We start from the raw sequence: 19,671 nt of genomic DNA, 5'->3' as shown, positions 1-19,671 counted from the left end.
TCATCGGGTCCGGCGTCCGTCTGCGGCTTCGGGTGTCCTCTTCGTCAGATCCGGCGTCCTTCTGCGGCGTCCTCCCCGCTCGTTTTTCCGCTTTCCCGCGCCGAGTTTGAATACTGCGCCGGCATATACCGAGCGCAGTACACTCGGGCAGGCTCGGCTACTGTCGCGCTCACGTCCTGTACATCCAGGATGTGAGCGCGGGAGGAGCCGAGACTGCCCGACTATACATGAGTGTACTGCGCTCGGTATATGCCGGCGCAGTATTCAAACTCGGCGCGGAAAAGTGGGTATCGGCGTATATCGCGCACCCACGATTTTGCCCTGATTTTCAGGGCAAAAAAGTGCACGGTATACGCCGATAAATATGGTACTTCCCACCCGGCCACTGCACATATACGGCCGGGTGGGCTCTTTCCTGAGTAGACGTTCAGGAACGTCCCTCAGAAGGAGGGGGGATAGCGCGCGCGCGCAGTGGCTCGATCCCGATGCACTCGTGTTACCCGGACACAGTGCATCATAGGTCGTCGGGAGGGCTCTGTGATTGGACATTGCCATCATGAGATCAGGAGGGCCAATCACAGCTGTCATGTGATGTAAACAAACACCCGGTTGCTAGGTGATCGGCTCTCCTCTCATTGAAGCCGTCGGTGAGGAGAGGAGGGTGGACCGCTGCAGCTGGTTGGTGATCAGTGAGTATGAGCTGTTTACACTTAACACATTTTTTTTCCCACCAAAAACATGTAGTAGAATACATGTTGGCTTAAATTTATGACAAAATTAGATGTTATTGTTTTTAAAAAAAATAAAAAATAAAGACGAAAATATTTTTTCCATATTTCCGCTCTTTTTTCCGCTTATATCGCAAGAAAATAAAAAATGGAGTTGTGAATAAATGCCACCAAAATAAAGCTCTATTTGTGTGAACAAAATGATAAACATTTCATTTGGGTACAGTGTAGCATGACCGCGCAATCGTCATTGAAAATGTGAGGGCGCTGAAAATTGGTCTGGGAAGAAAGGGGGCGAAAGTGCCCGGTATGGTATTGATGTGGTTATATGCTCCCATGGATTGGCCCAATCAAAGAAAAAAAAATTGTCTTTTTCCTGGCGCCACCATGGCAGCATAGATTATAGTAATATGCCGCCCTGGATTGGCCCCATCAAAGGAAAATTTCTGTAAGTGTCTAGTACAATTTTAATTTTGCCTGGAGCCAAGCATGGTGGTGTACACATGGTAATATGATGCCCCCCAGAGGTGAAACTGGAACCTTCAGGGCCCCGATGCAAGAAACCATAAAGGGTCCTTCCCACTGATCTTGGGACCCTTTTATTAATGTCCCTGTCGCATGTTCTGCAGGAGGCCCCCTTCCTGCTATCTTGGGGTCCATGCCAGGACCCGGTAGCAAGTGCAACCCCAGTAGAAGTGGCGGTTCGTCCATAGAGGGCACTGGAGCGCCGCCCCCTCTACAGCCACTGAAATACATAGATTCATGTATTGCATGAATCTATGTATTTTTGCCGCTGCCGCCCACTATTCAGATGGCCGGATGCTGAGCGCCGTCCATCTGAATAACGGCAGCTGGTTGGCTGTGTGGAAGTGCCTATCGGAACCAGCGGCTCTGATAGGCTTTCCGAGTACAGCCCTCAGGCTGTAGTCGGCTTCCTGAATGCTTATCTTCGGGACGTACCGGCGGTGCGTCCCTTGGATAAGGCTGACAGGCGTCTCAGCCAATCAGGTTCACCGGTTCTGGTTATTGGTAACCTGATTGGCTGAAGCGTCATCAAGGGCGGGATAAGACATCGAGGGACGTGGAAGGAGGATGGCTGACCCGAGAAAGGTAAGTGCCAGGCGGGGGAGGGGGCATTTTACAGGTCACAGTGGCAGCATTTAACTGGGCCCCGTGGCTACAATTGCTGGCCTGCTGGGCACAGTGGTAACAATTGATGGCAAATACAGGGCACAGTGGCGACAATTGCGGGGCACAGTGGCGACAATTGCGGGGCACAGTGGCGACAATTGCGGGGCACAGTGACAGTGGTTACAATTGATGGCAATCATGGCACAGTGGCGACAATTGATGGCACAGTGGCGACAATTGATGGCATGGCACAGTGGTGACAAATGATGGCACAGCACAGTGGCTGCGTTTGATGGCACAGCACAGTGGCTGCGTTTGATGGCACGGCACAGTGGTGACAATTGATGGCATGGCACAGTGGTTGCGTTTGATGGCACGGCACAGTGGTGACAATTGATGGCACGGCACAGTGGTGACAATTGATGGCACGGCACAGTGGCGACAATTGATGGCACAGTGGCGACAATTGATGGCACAGTGGCTGCGTTTGATGGCATGGCACAGTGGCTGCGTTTGATGGCATGGCACAGTGGCTGCGTTTGATGGCATGGCACAGTGGCTGCGTTTGATGGCATGGCACAGTGACTGCATTTGATGGCATGGCACAGTGGTTGTGTTTGATGGCATGGCACAATGGTGACAATTGATGGCACAGTGGCTGCATTTGATGGGCACAGTGAGGCTGCAATTGTGTTTTTTTTTTTTTTTTTTTTTCCGTTTGTGCCCCCCCAAAAATTTTGAGCACCAGCCACCACTGCCCAGTAGTTCTACCACTTTGATGCCCCATCAAAGGGAAATTATGGTAGGTAGTTGATGCAATTTTCTTTTTGCCTGGCACCAACATTGAAGCATGCATACGATAATGCACTGCCATGAATTGGCCCCAACAAAATGGATTTGTCCAGGGGTCCCAAACTGGTGGCCCTCCAGCTGTTGCCAAAACAACAAGTGGACAATGGATCCACGCTGCAGTGTGCCACAACGCATGGCAATGCCCAAAATGAATACATTGATTCTGTTTCATCACATATGACTGATCTGTTGGCATTGAATCAAAGGTGAAAAGAATCTGAAAATCTGGCATTTCCCTCACTGTGGGGAGATTTTCCTCTTGTTTCCTGTTGTGGCTACAAAACACAAATAGCCAGATTCAGAGAGGTTTACGCCGGCGTATCAGTAGCGTCGTAACTCTGAATCTGCGCCGTCGTACATTTAAGTGTATTCTCAAATTGAGATACACTTAAATGTAGCTAAGATACGACGGCCCTCCTACTCGTCGCTGTCTAGTCCTGCCGGACGCTAGGGGCGTATACGCTGATTTACGCCTAGAATGCGTAAATCAGCGAGATACGCCTATTCACGAACGTACGCTTGCCCGTCGCAGTAAAAATATGCCGTTTACGTAAGGCGTTTTCAGACGTAAAGTTAGTCCAACAAAAAGCTGGCCTAGCCAATGTTAAGTATGGACGTCGTTCCCGCGTCAAATTTTTAAAATGTTAACGTCGTTTGCGCAAGTCGTCCGTGAATGGGGCTGGACGTAATTTACGTTCACGTCAAAACCATTTAGTCCTTGCGGCGTAATTTGGAGCAATGCACACTGGGATATGTCCACGGACGGCGCACGCGCCGTTCGTTAAAAACGTCAATCACGTCGGGTCATGGTTTATTTACATAACACGCCCACCTCTTCACAATTTGAATTAGGCGCGCTTACGCCGGCCCATTGACGCTACGCCGCAACTTAGGAGGCAAGTGCTTTGTGAATACAGCACTTGCCTCTCTGACTTACGGCGGCGTAGCGTAAATACGATGCGCTACGCCTGCACAAAGTTAAGCCAGTCTTTCTGAATCTGGCTAGAAATCTCCCCCAACAGGACACAGCCAAAAAAATAAATAAATAATTTTAACCTCTTCTTACTCTATCAAAAATTAGTTGACCTTTTGGCTTTAGATAGATGTTAAAGCTGAGGTCCACCCTAATAAAAAAAAAAAAAAAAAAACATAAGAAAAAGTTTTCATACCCCTTGACATTTTTCCACATTTTGTCATGTTACAACCAAAAATGTAAATGTATTTTATGTGATAGACCAACACAAAGTGTCACATAATTGTGAAGTGGAAGGAAAATGATAAATGGTTTTCAAATGTTTTACAAATAAATATGTGAAAAGTGTGGGGGGTACATTTGTATAGCGCCCCCCGGAGTCAATACTTTGTAGAACCTCCTTTCTCTGCAATTACAGCTGCAAGTCTTTTTGGGGATGTCTCTACCAGCTTTGCACATCTAGAGAGGGACATTTCTGCCCATTCTTCTTTGCAAAATATCTCAAGCTCTGTCAGATTGGATGGAGAGCGTCTGTGATCAGCAATTTTCTTAATTATTTGAATATGATTTAATCTAAACCATTCCATTGTAGCTCTGGCTGTATGTTTGGGGTCATTGTCCTGCTGGAAGGTGAACCTCTGCCCCGGTCTCAAATCTTTTGCAGACTCTAACAGGTTTTCTTCTAAGAATTCCCTGTATTTGGCTCCATCCATCTTCCCATCAACTCTGACAAGCTTCCCTGTCCCTGCTGAAGAAAAACATCCCCACAACATGATGCTGCCACCACCATGTTTCACAGTGGGGATGGTGTGTTCAGGGTGATGTTTTCCGCCACACATATCGTTTTGCTTTTAGGCCAAACATTTCAGTTTTGGTCTCATGTGACCAGAGCACCTTCTTCCACATGTTTGCTGTGTCCCCCACATGGCTTCTCACAAACTGCAAACAGGACTTCTTAAGTCTTTCTTTCAGCAATGTCTTTCTTCTTGTCACTCTTCCATAAAGGTCAGATTTGTGGAGAACACGGCTAATAGTTGCCCTGTGGACAGATTCTCCCCCCTGAGCTGTGGGTCTCTGCAGCTCCTCCAGAGTTACCATGGGCCTCTTGGCTGCTTCTCTGATGAATGCTCTTCTTGCCCGGCCTGGTCAGTTTAGGTGGACAGCCATGTCTTGGTAGGTTTGCAGTTGTGCCATACTCTTTCCATTTTCGGATGATGGATTGAACAGAAGCTCTGTGAGATGTTCAAAGCTTGGGATATTTTTTTATAACCTAACCCTGCTTTATACTTCTCAAAAACTTTATCCCTGACCTGTCTGGTGTGTTCCTTGGCCTTCATGATGCTGTTTGTTCACTAAGGTTCTCTAACAAACCTCTGAGGGCTTCACAGATCAGCTGTTTTTTAAATTACACACAGGTGGAGTCTATTTACAAGTTAGGTGACTTCTGAAGGCAATTGTTTCCACTCAATTTTAGTTGGGGGTATCAGAGTAAAGCGGGCTGAATACAAATGCACGTCACACTTTTCAGATATTTATTTGTAACAAATGTTGAGAACCATGTGTCATTTTCCTTCCACTTCACAATTATGTGCCACTTTGTGTTGGTCTATCACATAAAATCCCAATAAAATACATTTGCGTTTTTGGTTGCAACATGACAAAATGTGGAAAATTTCAAGGGGTATGAATACTTTATCAAGGCACTGATATATGAAGTGACAGGTTCTCTTTAGTGAGATATCAGTGGTCTATTCGACCCCTAATCTCTGTTCTGCTCTCGCTCGTGTATAACTTTTAAATTCTTTTATGGTTTTTTTTTTGCTATCATATTGAGGGCTAACAAAAGTGGGCTGATATATGGAGTGACGGGTACTCTTGAATGGGACATCATGGGTCTATTCGCCCCCTAATTTCTCCCCTGCACTCCGTTGAAGCTAATCATGCTAAATTAGCTTCTTCCCTGACCCTAGGGCCGAAAAACTCGCCGCTTTCAGCTTCAGTCCCCAGAGGGACAATCAACGCATGGGTGTTCTCTGATCTCTCTCCGCTCCACCCCCCGACACCCACCATCAGGAATTATGGGGCCCCTTACACAGCTTCAGGCATGGGCCCTCCTGGAGCAGAGAACCGGGGGGGGGGGGGGGGTGCTCCTGCCTGAAATTGAGAAGCGGGGGGGGGGGGGGGGGGAGGCGGCCGCGAATTGTGTGTGTGTGTGTGTATATATATATATATATATATATATATATATATATGGGGATTGTGTGTGTGTGTGTGTGTATATATATATATATATATATATATATATATATATATATATATATATATATATATATATATATATATATATATATATATATATATATATATATATATATATATATATATATATATATATATATATATATATAAAAAAAAATTAAAAGGGGGGCTGCCATCTGGGGACCTCTGGGCCCTTTAATAAAAAAATATATAAAATAAACATTTATAAAAAAAAAAAAAAAAAAAAAAAGGGGTTGCCATCCAGGGCCCTTTTTAATACAAAGAAAAAAACATTTATAAAAAAAATAAAAGGGGGGTTGCCACCTGTACCCCCCCCTGATGGCGGTCCTGCCCACCATGGCTGACCTGATCGACCAATTATGTTGAAAAAAATCCACACCACCGCGGTAATCCTTGTTTTGTCCTCTCCTTTTTTTATTCAACATTTGCTCCTATTTATTTTTACTACATTTTTATTGTTGTTGAACGCAGTGTTATGACATCAACAATTCTTATATAATTGACTCTACTAACTAGAGGCTAACCGCCAAAGGTAAAAAAAAAATCAACACAACGGAGGGTAGCAATCTACGTAGAGTTGTATAATTATGATAAAACATAGAAAAAACATCTTATCCAACAAATTTGGGAGGGGGGGGCGGTGGGTCTAGATTCGGCTAGAAAAAAAAGGGGGGGGGGGAAGGGGGGATAGGTCTAGATTAGGATAGGGGGGATGGGTCTAGATTAGGATAGGGGGGGGGGGGGGGGTGGTGGGTCTAGATTAGGATAGGAGAAAAAAAAGGGGGTGGGTCTAGATTAGGATAAGAGGGGGGGGGGGGGTGATGGGTCTAGATTAGGTTAGTGGGGAATGGGTCTAGATTAGGATAGGGGGGAAAAGGGGGGGGTGGGTCTAGATTGGGATAGGGGAAAACAAAGGGGGGTGTGTCTAGATTAGGATAGGGGGGGAAATGGGGGGGGGAGTCTAGATTAGGATAGGGGGGGGGAGAGGGGTGGGTCTAGATTAGAATAGAGGGGGGAAAAAAAGGGGGGATAGGTCTAGATTTGGATAGGGGAAAAGATAGGGGGGATAGGTCTAGATTGGGATAGGAAAAAAGGGGGGGTGGGTCTAGATTAGGATTGGGGAGGGGAAAAAAGGGGGTGGTTCTAGATTAGGATGGGGGAAAAAAAAGGGGGATAGGTCTGGATTAGGATAGAGGGGGAAGGGGGGGCATGTCTAGATTAGGATAGGGGGATGGGTCTAGATTAGGACAGGGGGGAAAAAGGGGGGGTGGGTCTATATTAGGATAGGGGGGGAAGGGGGGATAGGTCTAGATTAGGATAGGGGGGATGGGTCTAGATTAGGATAGGGGGGGGAGGGGGAAAGGGAGGGTGGGTCTAGATTAGGATAGGAGAAAAAAAGGGGTGGGTCTAGATTAGGATAAGGGGGGGGGGTGATAGGTCTAGATTAGGATAGTGGGGAATGGGTCTAGATTAGGATAGGTGGAAAAGGAGGGTGGGTCTAGATTGGGATAGGGGAAAACAAAGGGGGGTGTGTCTTGATTAGGATAGGGGGGGAAATGGGGGGGTGTGTCTAGATTAGGATAGGGGGGGAAGAGGGGTGGGTCTAGATTAGAATAGAGGAAAAAAAAAAGGGGGGGATAGGTCTAGATTTGGATAGGGAAAAAAAAAGGGGGGATAGGTCTAGATTTGGATAGGAAAAAAAAAAAGGGGGGGATAGGTCTAGATTAGGATAGGGGGGATAGGTCTAGATTGGGATAGGAAAAAAGGGGGGGGGGTCTAGATTAGGATAGGGGGAAAAAAGGGGGGGGGGATAAATGGGGTCCAATAGGGACGTATAGTATTTACATTGTTTTCTAGCTGAACAGACCAATCCAGCAAAAAAAAAAACTGTCCTACGGAGCGATGGTCAATGGCTCGCCAATGACTTTTGCCACTGGAAGTGATTGGGTTACTGAAATGCAATGACACTGGATCAATTCTAGGATCAGATCTCAAGGTCGATCAGATAAAACACTGACATTTACACGGTTGGAGTAAGCCCACAGATTTTTTTTTTTTTTTTTTTTGTGGTGGCATTGATGAGCTTGTGTATATAAACCTGTACACGGAGAACAGCCGTGTTGTGTGGGTGGCATTGTGTGTTTGTGTAAGTGGGTGCGCCAACCCAGAAGTGTTGGCTTTATAACTTCCAGAACATGACTCGGATTCCCCTGTGAATTCATATCGCATCAGTTGGCATCTCTTGCTGGTCTTTGTGGCGTCTGGTTGCTGCATTATCTTGGCTTAAACATTTCATCTGCCGTAAGTCATTGTTTAGTGGGGGGGGGGGGGGATGGGTTTGGCGGTGACAACACTGCTGAGTGTGGAATGACCTAAAGTACCAAGGACATTTAAATATTGACTTTTTTTTTCTAACCAAGCGGGTATAGAGATTCACTGAGCTCTATAGCTTCAGGCACTGTGGAGTAATTCATCTCCAAAGGTTTCAATCTGTATCCAACCACTTGCAGGCTAGTGCCCAGGGACAAGTCCTTCTGTAAGGTGGATCTACCATAAGGGAGTGGTGGGTGAATCAGCTTGGGTTCGATTTGCAGGTGCCTTCGGAGAACGCGGCCCCAGAATCCAGATTTTGGGAATTTTAATGCAAACCCAATTGACGTCAATCTTGAAAATCAAATCTCTCCATTTTCAAGGTTACTAGACAAGGAATTATCAAACAAAGGGCATCAGGAGCTGGGCACTGCTGGGGAATGAGGGGGGGCAAGGCCAGGACAAGATGTGGGCAGAAGGGGGGGGGGCTGCCCGGAGAACTGTGGTATTGTGTGAGGTGGGGGGGGGGGGGGGCACCACAATGAGATGGGAGATTTGTGTTAGAAGGGGGAAGCTGGAATGTGGCAGAGGATAAGAAATGCTATAGGTGGGGTAAAAGGAATGATGACTTTGAGGGATTTGTGTTAGGAGGGGGGATGGAGGAGGAGGATTTGTGCTAGGAGGGGCGATTTGGAGGGGTGGTGAGGGGTTTGTGCTAGGAGTGATATGGTAGAGGGGGAGGGAAATTGTCCTAAGAGTGGAATGTTTCTTCTTTTTTTTGGGGGGGGGGGGGCGGGCAGTGGGATTTGTGCTAGTAGGGATGATTGGGGATGATTTGCGCTAGGTGGGGAATTTTGGGGGAAGGATTTGTGCTAGAAGGGGGAAATTGGAACAGGAGGAGAGGATTTGTGCTCAGAAGGGTGATTTTATTTATTTTTTGCAGGGGGAGTTTGGTTGGGGGAGGCAAAGATTTGTGCAGGGGGGGCAATTTTTTTTTTGGGGGGGGGGGGGTTTGCTGACCTATAATGCATATACATCTTGAGGGGAGGAGGCACAGTTTGGTATGTTTGCTCTGGGCTCTAGACGACCTTGTCTCATCAATGTGGGGGGCGGTCGGGCTCTCAAATATCAATGCAATGGTCTAACGGCTTGATGTTGGAAGGGTGCCCCCAGTGGCCCCCCCACCAAACTGCATGCTCTCTCCCCGGGTGGTCCGCTTTCAGATAAAAGTGGTCTCTGCGGCGGATTCGCCAGACGATCACATTAATCGGTGGCGGGAGGGGGGCCCCCCCTTCCCGCTGCTCTCCGGTGCCCTCCGCCGCTTACTGGAGCCGTCGGTAGCGGCGGAGGCGATCGCGTCTTGTCCCTTGCTGTGTGTGGAGACGAGTGAAGGGAAGATGGGGGGGGGGGGGCCCCCATCTCCATATCACTGCAGGGTGGAAGCAACGTCAAATCGTCACTTCCGCCCAATGCTCTTAAGGGACAATTTTTCTTTCTTCTTTTTCTTTCTTCTTTTTCTTTCTTCTTTTTCTTTCTTTCTTTTTCTTAAAAAAAATAGTTTTGTTTCTTTTTATTGCATTTTAGTGTAAATATGAGATGTGAGGTCTTTTTGACCCCCCCAGATCTCATATTTAAGAGGACCTGTCATGCTTTTTTTGTATTATAAGGGATGTTTTTACATTTAAATTAAAGCGACCCCAATTTTTTTTCTTTTTTTTTAAACCGTGCCAAAATAAAAAAAATATTAAAGTAAAATAAGTAAAGAAATTTATTTTTTTTTTTTTAAAGCGCCCTGTACCGACGAGTTTGCGTGCAGAAGCGAACGCATAGATCGGCAGCGCCTGCATATGAAAACGGTGTTCAAACCACACATGTGAGGTATCGCCGCGATCGTTAGAGCGAGAGCAATAATTCTAGCTCTAGACCTCCTCTGTAACTCAAAACATGCCACTTGTAGAATTATTTTTTAAACGTCGCCTATGGAGATTTTTAAGGGTAAAAGTTTGACGCCGTTCCACGAGCGGGCGCAACTTTGAAGCGCGACGTGTTGGGTATCAATTTACTCAGCTTAACATTATCTTTTGCAATATAAAAACATTCATTGGGCTAACTTTACTGTTCTCTTATTTTATTTATTTTTTATTCGAAAAAGTGAATTTTTTCCCCCAAAAAAGTAAACTTGTAAGACCGCTGTGCAAATACGGTGTGACAAAAAGTATTGCAATGACCGCCATTTTTTTTCCTCTAGGGCAGGGGTGTCAAACTCCATTTCATTGTGGGCCGCATCAGCATTATGATTGCCCTCAAAAGGGCCACTTGTATCTGTAAGCCTAGATGTCCAGCGCATCCCCTCCCCCTACATTAGATGTCAAGAGCCCCCCCACCATCAGAAGTCGAGTCCCCCACTCTTTCTTACATCACAGTGCACCCCTCTTTCCTTATGTTGTTGCTGTGAAGAAGCTGCATTGCTTGAAAGCAGAAAGTAAGGGGCTGGAGTAGGACCAGAGGAGGGCCACACACAATGACCTGGAGGGCCGGATTCGGGCCGCGGGCCTTGTGTTTGACACCTGTGCTCTAGGGTGTTAGAAAAAAATAAGTGTGTGTGTATGTATATATGTGTGTGTGTGTGTGTGTGTGTGTGTGTATATGTATGTGCAGGGCTTTTTTTCAGGGGGAACTTGGGGGAACTCAGTTCCACCACCTTTGGCTCAGACCCTTTGGTGCCTGCTCACCACAATCACTTGTAAACACCGAAGTCTGGTTTCTGCGTTTACAAGTGACATCTTTGTAACCCCCTGAACTCTGCACTCTGTATGTAATGCAATCCTGGTATTTAATGCCCCTTTAAGACCCTTCTACTGTTTGTGAAATCTGAACGGGGTCGTGTTTGAGTTCCTGCACCTATTTTCTGAGAAAAAAAGCTCTGTGTATGTGTGTGTGTGTATGTGTGTGTGTGTATATATATATATATATATATATATATGTATATATATATATATATATATATATATGTATATATGTATATATATATATATATATATATTATATATATATATACACACGTTTTGGGGGTTCTAAGTAATTTTCTTGCAAAAAAGAACTGTTTTTAACTTGTAAACACCAAATCTCAGAAAGAGGCTTGGTTCTTAAGTGGTTAAGCTCTTGAATATAACCCCCTGTACTGGTACGGATGGATATAAAGGATTCTGCCATCGGCAGTCCTACATGTCTGACTGGCCTGCGGGGCGTTCACTTAGTGCTGCTTGGAAAGGCCGGGGCCGTGGCATCCTGCCATCACTCACTCTTTGTGAATCATTTTCTCTGACTAGCGTGGCTGAGCCGGGCACTCCCTGTGGTTTCAGTACAAAGCTCTGCCGGTAATTCTAGAACTCTGCAGATCTTCCGATGAATTCCCGCCGCTCAGCCGCGACCTCTACTCTCTCTTAAAGGGCCAGTCCAACCGAACCTGCCGCCACCTGAGGGCTCCTCACCATGAAGTCTGGCGCGGTCCTCCCCATCTATAGGAAGTACGAGATCCTCCTGCTTAATTTCACACAGTATAAAAAGAATACACCCTGGGACATACACTATATTGCCAAAAGTATTGGGACGCCTACCTTTACACACACATGAGCTTTAATTGCCATCCCGGTCTTGGTCCGTAGGGTTCTATAATGAGTTGGCCCACTCTTTGCAACTCTTCTGGGAAGGCTGTCCACAAGGTTTAGGAGTGTGTCTATGGGAATGTTTCTGATGTTTGGATGCGAAGGTCTGGCTCAGTCTCCAAGCCTCTAATTCATCCCAAAGGTGTTCTATTGGGTTGTAGGCCAGTCAAGTTCCTCCACCCCAAACTCGCTCATCCTTGTCCTTATGGACCTTGCTTTGTGCACTGGTGCGCAGTCATGTTGGAACAGGAAGGGGCCGTCCTCCAAACTGTTCCCACAAAGTTGGGAGCATGAAATTGTCCAAAATGTCTTGGTATGCTAACGCCTTAAGAGTTCCCTTCACTGGAACTAAGGGGCCAAGCCCAACCCCTGAAAAACAACCCCACACCATAATCCCCCCTCCACCAAATGATTTGGACCAGTGCACAAAGCAAGGTCCATAAAGACATGGATGAGCGAGTGGAGGGGGGATTATGGTGTGGGGTTGTTTTTCAGGGGTTGGGCTTGGCCCCTTGGTTTCATTGAAGGAAACTTTTAGGCCGGAATCACACTTGTGCGGTGCGAATTTCAGCTCTCTTATCTCTGCAGAGAGTTAAGAGAAGTGTTCAGCAGATTAGCAAAGTTTGGAGACCTGGGAGAAGTTACGGGTGAGAGGAGAGTGGGGGAGAAGTGTATTGAGCTGAATGAGAGAAATTCCTGAACAGAACTGAACACATCTGCGAATCAGCTGCGTACCCATAGAAGATAATGGGCTTGAATTCGCACCTGAGCCGCACCGCTTTACCTAAAAGACGCACACGGTTTTACTGCAATGCGCAGTGCGGATGCATCGCACATATGTGAACCAGCCTCATTGAAAACAATGTATTTAGAAATGTTCTGCGTATTGGATGCGGTTTAAGCCGCACTCAATTCGCATAGGTGTGAACCTGGCCTTAAGGTGTCAGCATACCAAGACATCTTGGACAATTTGGACTCCCCTTCATTATATGCCAGCTTATGAGGTGGGGGGGAGCACAGTCCACACCGCCCTCTCAACTCCGTCATCCTCCTCCTTTGCTCCCCCTTTCCTCCCCACTTATAGTGTTGGGCTGACAGAGGTAGTCACTGTCACTACTCCTGTCAGGATTATAGTAGAAGTAACTGGCGGCACCCCCATAGCCCTACAATACACGCAGTGGCCCCTTTTACCCACCCCTTGTCCCCGAGCCCTGCCCACGTGTGATACTGAGCCTTCATGAGCCCCTGGAAAAAAATTAAATCCAATGAGAGGTGCACCAGGGACAGTCCGGATGGGAAGGAAAGCGCTACACGGGGCTGGACATCACAAGTTCATTCGTGCAGATTAAAGTTACGGAAAGCCCCACTTTAAGAATAAACATATCTGCTTGGAAAGCCCCCCCCCCCCCAAAAAAAATATATATATTGTCACATGGAAATAACCGTGTTTGCCAAAACATACTCCTCTTGTTTTGAAGAACGACCGCTGTACTATAGTGTGTGTATATATATATATGTGTATATATATATATATATATATATATATATATATATATATATATATATATATATATATATATATATATATATATATATATATATATATATATATATATATATATATATATATATATATATATATATATATTAGTTACATAGTTGGTCAGGTTGAAAAAAGACACAAGTCCATCCAGTTCAACCACAAAAATATATATATATATATATATATATATAAATATAAACTTTGGTACTCTATGGTTTCTATAGGTGACGCTTAAAAAGCCCTTACAGGTCATCCAATTCGTTGCAGCAATTGAACCCTGAAGTGATGTAGCACGCAGGGGCGTACATACAGGGGTCGCAATTGCGATCTGAGAACCATGCTCCATGGCGTCCGTGTGGCCCCATGTACACCTGGATAGAAGGGGCGGCACTTTTAGGAGCTGCAGGAAAATGGAGGGGATTGGTTTCTCTACATGCCACTCCTCCACTCCCCCTCCTGCTGTGATTGGGCTTCTGTGCGCACCCCCACCACCATATCCCCCACAGCGCTGCCAGGTTACCTCCTCCCTTCTCCTGCTGGCTGCAGCAGGGGATGTCAGGATGGAGAGCAGGGAAGGGGCCAGTAAATGTCATTTATTGGCTCCTTCCTTTGTCTTAAAGTGGTAGAAAACTCTGTACTACCACTTTTACCTATAGCCTGTAATGAGGCTTACCTGTAGGTATAAAGAATATCTCCTAAACCTTTACGGTTTAGGAGATATTCCCCTCGCAATGCGCCGCTGCAGCGGGGCCTGCGCAGCGGGGATCCTCGGCTAAAGGCCCGGCAGCCGCCGGACCTTGCCAGAAAGAAGTCTCCTGCGCGCATGCGCGGGAGTGACAACATCGCCGATCCAGCCAATCACAGCGCTGGAGCGGCGATACCCGGAAGACACTCCCTCGGCGTGGACCAGGTAAGTTCCCCACACCTCGTTCCAAGGTAAGTATTTCATAATGAGATAGTATGCGGTGCATACTAGCTCATTATAGCTTTTGCTTTTCAGGTATAAAAAAAACAGCAGCAGGTTTACTACCGCTTTAATGAATTGAGACAGTGATCCATACCGATCACTAACTCTGTCCATTCATAACTGAAGATTGGTAAACTGTGCTATGCTTCAGTTTGTAATTGAATGGGAAGCCTCTGTACAGAGCTATTCCTGTTCATTCTTGTGCAGATGAGGCTGCAGAGAAGGAGATTGAGGGCAGTGTCCTCAATCTCCTTTCTCTGTCTAGAAGGTGAAATATCAGGGGTCTATTTAAACCCCCTGATATTTCACAAAAGCCCTCAACGGGGCTAATAACAAAATATGAAAAAATGTACCGCATTTATCGGCGTATACCGCGCACTTTTTTGCCCTGAAAATCAGGGCAAAATCTGGGGTGCGCGATATACGCCGATACCCGCTTTCCCGCCGCCGAGTTTGAATACTGCACCGACATATACCGAGCGGAGTACACTCGTGTATAGTCGGGCAGTCTCGGCTCCTTCCGCGCTCACGTCCTGGACATGAGCGCGACAGTAGCCGAGTGTACTGCGCTCGGTATATGCCGGCGCAGTATTCAAACTCGGCGCGGGAAACGAGCGAGGAGGACGCCGCAGAAGGACGCCAGACCCGACGAAGAGGACACCCGAAGCCGCAGACAGACGCCGGACCCGACGAGGCCGCCGATGGACGCCGCGCAAGACACCAAAACTGTAAGTACAAAATCTTTTTTTGTACAGGAATTTCTGCCCAACTTTAGGGGTGCGCGCTATACCCCAATAAATACAGTAATTGTAAAGAATAATAATCATAATAATCAAAAATGATCATAATAATCAAAAATAATAAAAAGTAAAATAACAAACTACAGACACCAGTGGCGGAACTACCAGGGTCACAAAGATCCCACTTGAACGGGACCTGGCATTCCGTCATCAGGAGGGGAGGTCCTTTATAGTTTCTTGCACAGAGTCCTGAAGGTTCTATTTATGCCTCTGCCTACTGGGTAGGCAAGACGAGTGAACAGATATTTTCTGGTCTCCCTCCGTTCTACCCGGGGCACCAGCCCTGGGTCCACAGGTGTGAGCATGGACCCCAGGAAACATGGTGTGTGGAAGAAATCGGGTGGTGCTTTACTTTTGTGAATTGTACACTTTGTGAATATTCCTCCTCATCTGTTTCCCTTGTCCTTGCAGGTGTCGGCCGCCATGCAGTCCCCGGACACGCCAGATGGATGTTTCCTCCCCGAACATCTGGACACGGCTGCCCTGGACATTGAACTGGATGAACTGGACTCCATACGAGAAGATGATGACGGTAAAACCCTAGCAGAGGCTTGTTAAGATAAAATCCTAACTAACAACTCACTTGTAGGTTACCCATACAAGGCCAGTTATTTCTCAGCAGTGAGACCAATTTGGGCGTTGTGACAGTTAGGTGGGGTGTTTGGTTAACCACTTAAGCCCCGGACCAATATGCTGCTAAATGCCCAAAGGCGTTTTTACAATTCGGCACTGCGTCGCTTTAACAGACAATTGCGCGCTCGTGCGACGTGGCTCCCAAACAAAATTGGCGTCCTTTTTTCCCCACAAATAGAGCTTTCTTTTGGTGGTATTTGATCACCTCTGCGGTTTTTATTTTTTGCGCTATAAACAAAAATAGAGCGACAATTTTGAAAAAAATTCTATATTTTTTACTTTTTGCTGTAATACATATCCCCCAAAAACATATATAATTTTTTTTTTTCCTCAGTTTAGGCCGATAAGTATTCTTCTACCTATTTTTGGTTAAAAAACATCGCAATAAGCGTTTATCAATTGGTTTGCGCAAAATTTATAGCGTTTACAAAATAGGGGATAGTTTTATTTTTTTATTTTTTTTTACTACTAATGGCGGCGATCAGCGATTTTTTTTTTTTCGTGACTGCGGCATTATGGCGGACACTTCGGACAATTTTGACACATTTTTGGAACCATTGTCATTTTCACAGCAAAAAATGCATTTAAATTGCATTGTTTATTGTGAAAATGACAGTTGCAGTTTGGGAGTTAACCACAGGGGGCGCTGTAATATTTAGTGTTCACCTAGTGTGTGTTTACAATTGTAGGGGGGTGTGGCTGTAGGTCTGACGTCATTGATTGTGTCTCCCTATAAAAGGAATGACTCGATCGATGCAGCCGCCACAGTGAAAGCACGGGGAAGCCGTGTTTACATACGGCTCTCCCTGTTCTTCAGCTCCGGGGAGCGATCGCGATGGAGCGGCTATAAACGAATAGCCGCGCCGTCGTCCCGGATCGCTCCCCGCGGGAATCTGACCGCCGCATGTAGCGGGGGGGTCCCGATCGGACCCCCGACCTGCGGAAAGGCAAGGACGTACCTGTACGCCCATTTGCCTGTACGTGCCATTCTGTGGACGTACATATACATGCGGCGGTGGGGAAGTGGTTAAAGTGTACTAAATCCTATTGGAATATAATGAGAGTTTACTGAATGAGTGTCTCTCATCACCAATATCTGTGTTTTATAAGACGTTAAGTGCCTTTGACCCCTTGCTGGCTTCAAGCTTCAAGAGTGTGGCAAGATGGCATTGCCTATTCCTATCTTCCCCTTGTCATTTATTGGTGTAGAAGAGCATCTATAGACCATTATATGATACCAATTCTGGTACTGAGCCCATAGTCAATTAATGAGGGACATAACGTCTCAAGGGAGGGTTTAAAAATAAAATGGCGGCTCTGGCCGTGATGATCACTTCTTTTTATGGCACAGCTCCTCACAAGATGTCCTCAATCTTACATGTTGAAGACTGAGGACATACTGTGTCAGGACCCGTGTAACAGTATGGCCCGTGGGACCCAGAGGCGCTTGAAGGATACGGGGTACTCCTGGTTCGGCTTCACCAATGACTCTTGGGTCATCCTATGTCCACTAGGGGCATAGGATGACTGAGAACTGATATCATGGATTACATGAGATGGGACAGTAATGATAATTCATGTATTGCAGGATATCTTGAAATATTACAAGTTGTTCATTCTGAACACAACAGGTGAATAGAGTGTCTCCTTCAATGTGGAACATAGACTGTTGAGATGTTAATTGATGTTAATCACCTCCAGCTACCTGGCTGTAGTGATGAAAGCTTGCTGTGATTGCATTCTATGGTGTTAATTAAGCCTGGCTCCTAAGATATCTCATGGTGCTATGCTAACTAACCCTGTATTGTGTGAAAGTTCTATTGATGCTAATATGTGTTGTGAGTTAACACACTCTGAAAGGTCATACGTCTGACTTATGTTCACTAAAGGGATGTGTATTGTGTAGCAGGTGAGAATAGCTTATCGCGGAGTCAGACAGTCTGTCTAAGATGTGGATTGAGGGGGACTCGTTAGCACCCATTGTGTGATGTTGTGGGTGGAGTGTGTCATTGTCCCTTTGATTCCTGCAGCATGCTTTCTAACTGTATATAAGACAGGGCTCGACAAATCCCGGGCGCCAGGTCGCCATGGCGACTAGATATAGGGTCCTGGCGACTTGGCTTGGAAGGGGGGCAAAAAAAAAAGCTGGCGCCATCTGGTGGTGAGCCGTTGGTATTACAAGTTATTACCATCAGATGTGTGAGCTGGCGCCATCTGGTGGTGGCCGTTGGTATTACAAGTTAAGCATTCCAAGTTAAACAGCAATTCTAATGTAATTTTTCACTATTTTCACTGCCATCTTCTTCCCTCAAACCCCCAAACATTATATATATTTTTTATCCTAACACCCTAGAGAATAAAATGGCGATCGTTGCAATACTTTCTGTCACGCCGTATTTGCGCAGTGGTCTTACAAGCGCACTTTTTTGGGAAAAAATTACTTTTTTTAATTAAAAAATAAGACAACAGTAAAGTTATCCCCATTTTTTAAATATTATGAAAGATAATGTTACGCCGAGTAAATTGATACCCAACATGTCATGCTTCAAAATTACGTCCGCTCGTGGAATGGCGACAAACTTTTACCCTTTAAAATCTCCATAGGCGACGTTTAAAAAATTCTACAGGTTGCATGTTTTGAGCTACAGAGGAGGTCTAGGGCTAGAATTATTGCTCTCGCTCTACCAATCGCGTCGATACCTCACATGTGTGGTTTGAACACCGTTTACATATGCGGTCGCTGCTCACGTATGTGTTCGCTTCTGCGCGCAAGCTCGTCGGGACAGGACGCGTTTTCTGGCTCCTAACTTTTTTAGCTGGCTCCTAGATTCCAAGCAAATTTGTCAACCCCTTGAGTTTACCATTAAAGTGCTATTCTGTTTGGAACCAGAGAACAGAGCTTTGTCTCGTTATTCTGGGGGAAATCCAATGGGTCCTGTCTGCTGGATTGTGGCGTGTCGGAAGCTGTCTTGGGTTGGTGGAATGGAATATCGTAACGGCGTTAACCCCTGACCGTTACAACCCGGATCTGAACCTACGACCTCTGCTTTGTCTCTTCTTAAGCCCCGTACACACGATCGGAATTTCTGATGGAAAAAGTCCGTTGTGTGTATGCCCCATCGGAGTAATTCCATCGGATATTCAGAGGAATTCCATCGGCGTTTAGATAGAGAACATGTTCTTTTACTCCGATGGAATTCCGTCTGAATTCCGATGTGAGTTTGGCTGGGCAAAAGCCAGATGATCATGTTTTTGGGGCTTTACTGAGCCACCTGGGATGCTGGACTGCTGGACGGCTCCGTAAACAATTCCTTAAACGATCTTGACTTGAACCTTGTTGCTCCTGAACCTTTTTTGTGCTTTAAACAAAAATAGAGCGACAATTTTGAAAAAAATTCAATATTTTTTACTTTTTGCTATAATTAACCCCCCAAAAAAGATTAAAAAAAAACATTTTTTTCCCCCTCAGTTTAGGCCGATACGTATTCTTCTACATATTTTTGGTGAAAAAAATCGCAATAAGCGTTTATTGATTGGTTTGCGCAAAAGTTTTAGCGGGTACAATATAGGGGATCGTTTTATGGCATTTTAATTAATAATTAAATGTTTTACTAGTAATGGCGGCGATCAGCGATTTATCGTGACTGTGACATTTTATGGCGGACACATCGGGCACTTTTGACATCATTTTGGGACCATTGTCATTTTTACAGAGATCAGTGCTATACAAATGCACTGATTACTGTAAAAATGAGACTTGCAGTGAAGGTGTTAAATGTGTCCTAGGAA

General features: G+C 45.8%; 1 protein-coding gene across 2 annotated transcripts in view; it reads left to right on the top strand.

Annotated features, from left to right (window-relative positions):
* Positions 1 to 19,671, top strand: part of PLD2 (phospholipase D2) — a 129,424-nt gene that overhangs the window by 20,379 nt on the left and 89,374 nt on the right. For both annotated transcript variants that reach the window (XM_040346903.1, XM_040346902.1), the window contains exon 2: positions 15,661 to 15,781. In XM_040346903.1, coding sequence (XP_040202837.1) covers positions 15,673 to 15,781 — 109 coding nt within the window. In that variant the 5' untranslated portion in view covers positions 15,661 to 15,672. The remainder of the gene's footprint in view (positions 1 to 15,660; positions 15,782 to 19,671) is intronic.

Source organism: Rana temporaria, chromosome 3 (assembly GCF_905171775.1).
Source record: "Rana temporaria chromosome 3, aRanTem1.1, whole genome shotgun sequence".
In the NCBI taxonomy this organism is placed as follows: domain Eukaryota; kingdom Metazoa; phylum Chordata; class Amphibia; order Anura; family Ranidae; genus Rana; species Rana temporaria.
Note: the sequence above shows the minus strand (reverse complement) of the source record. Positions and strands in the feature narration are given on the sequence as shown.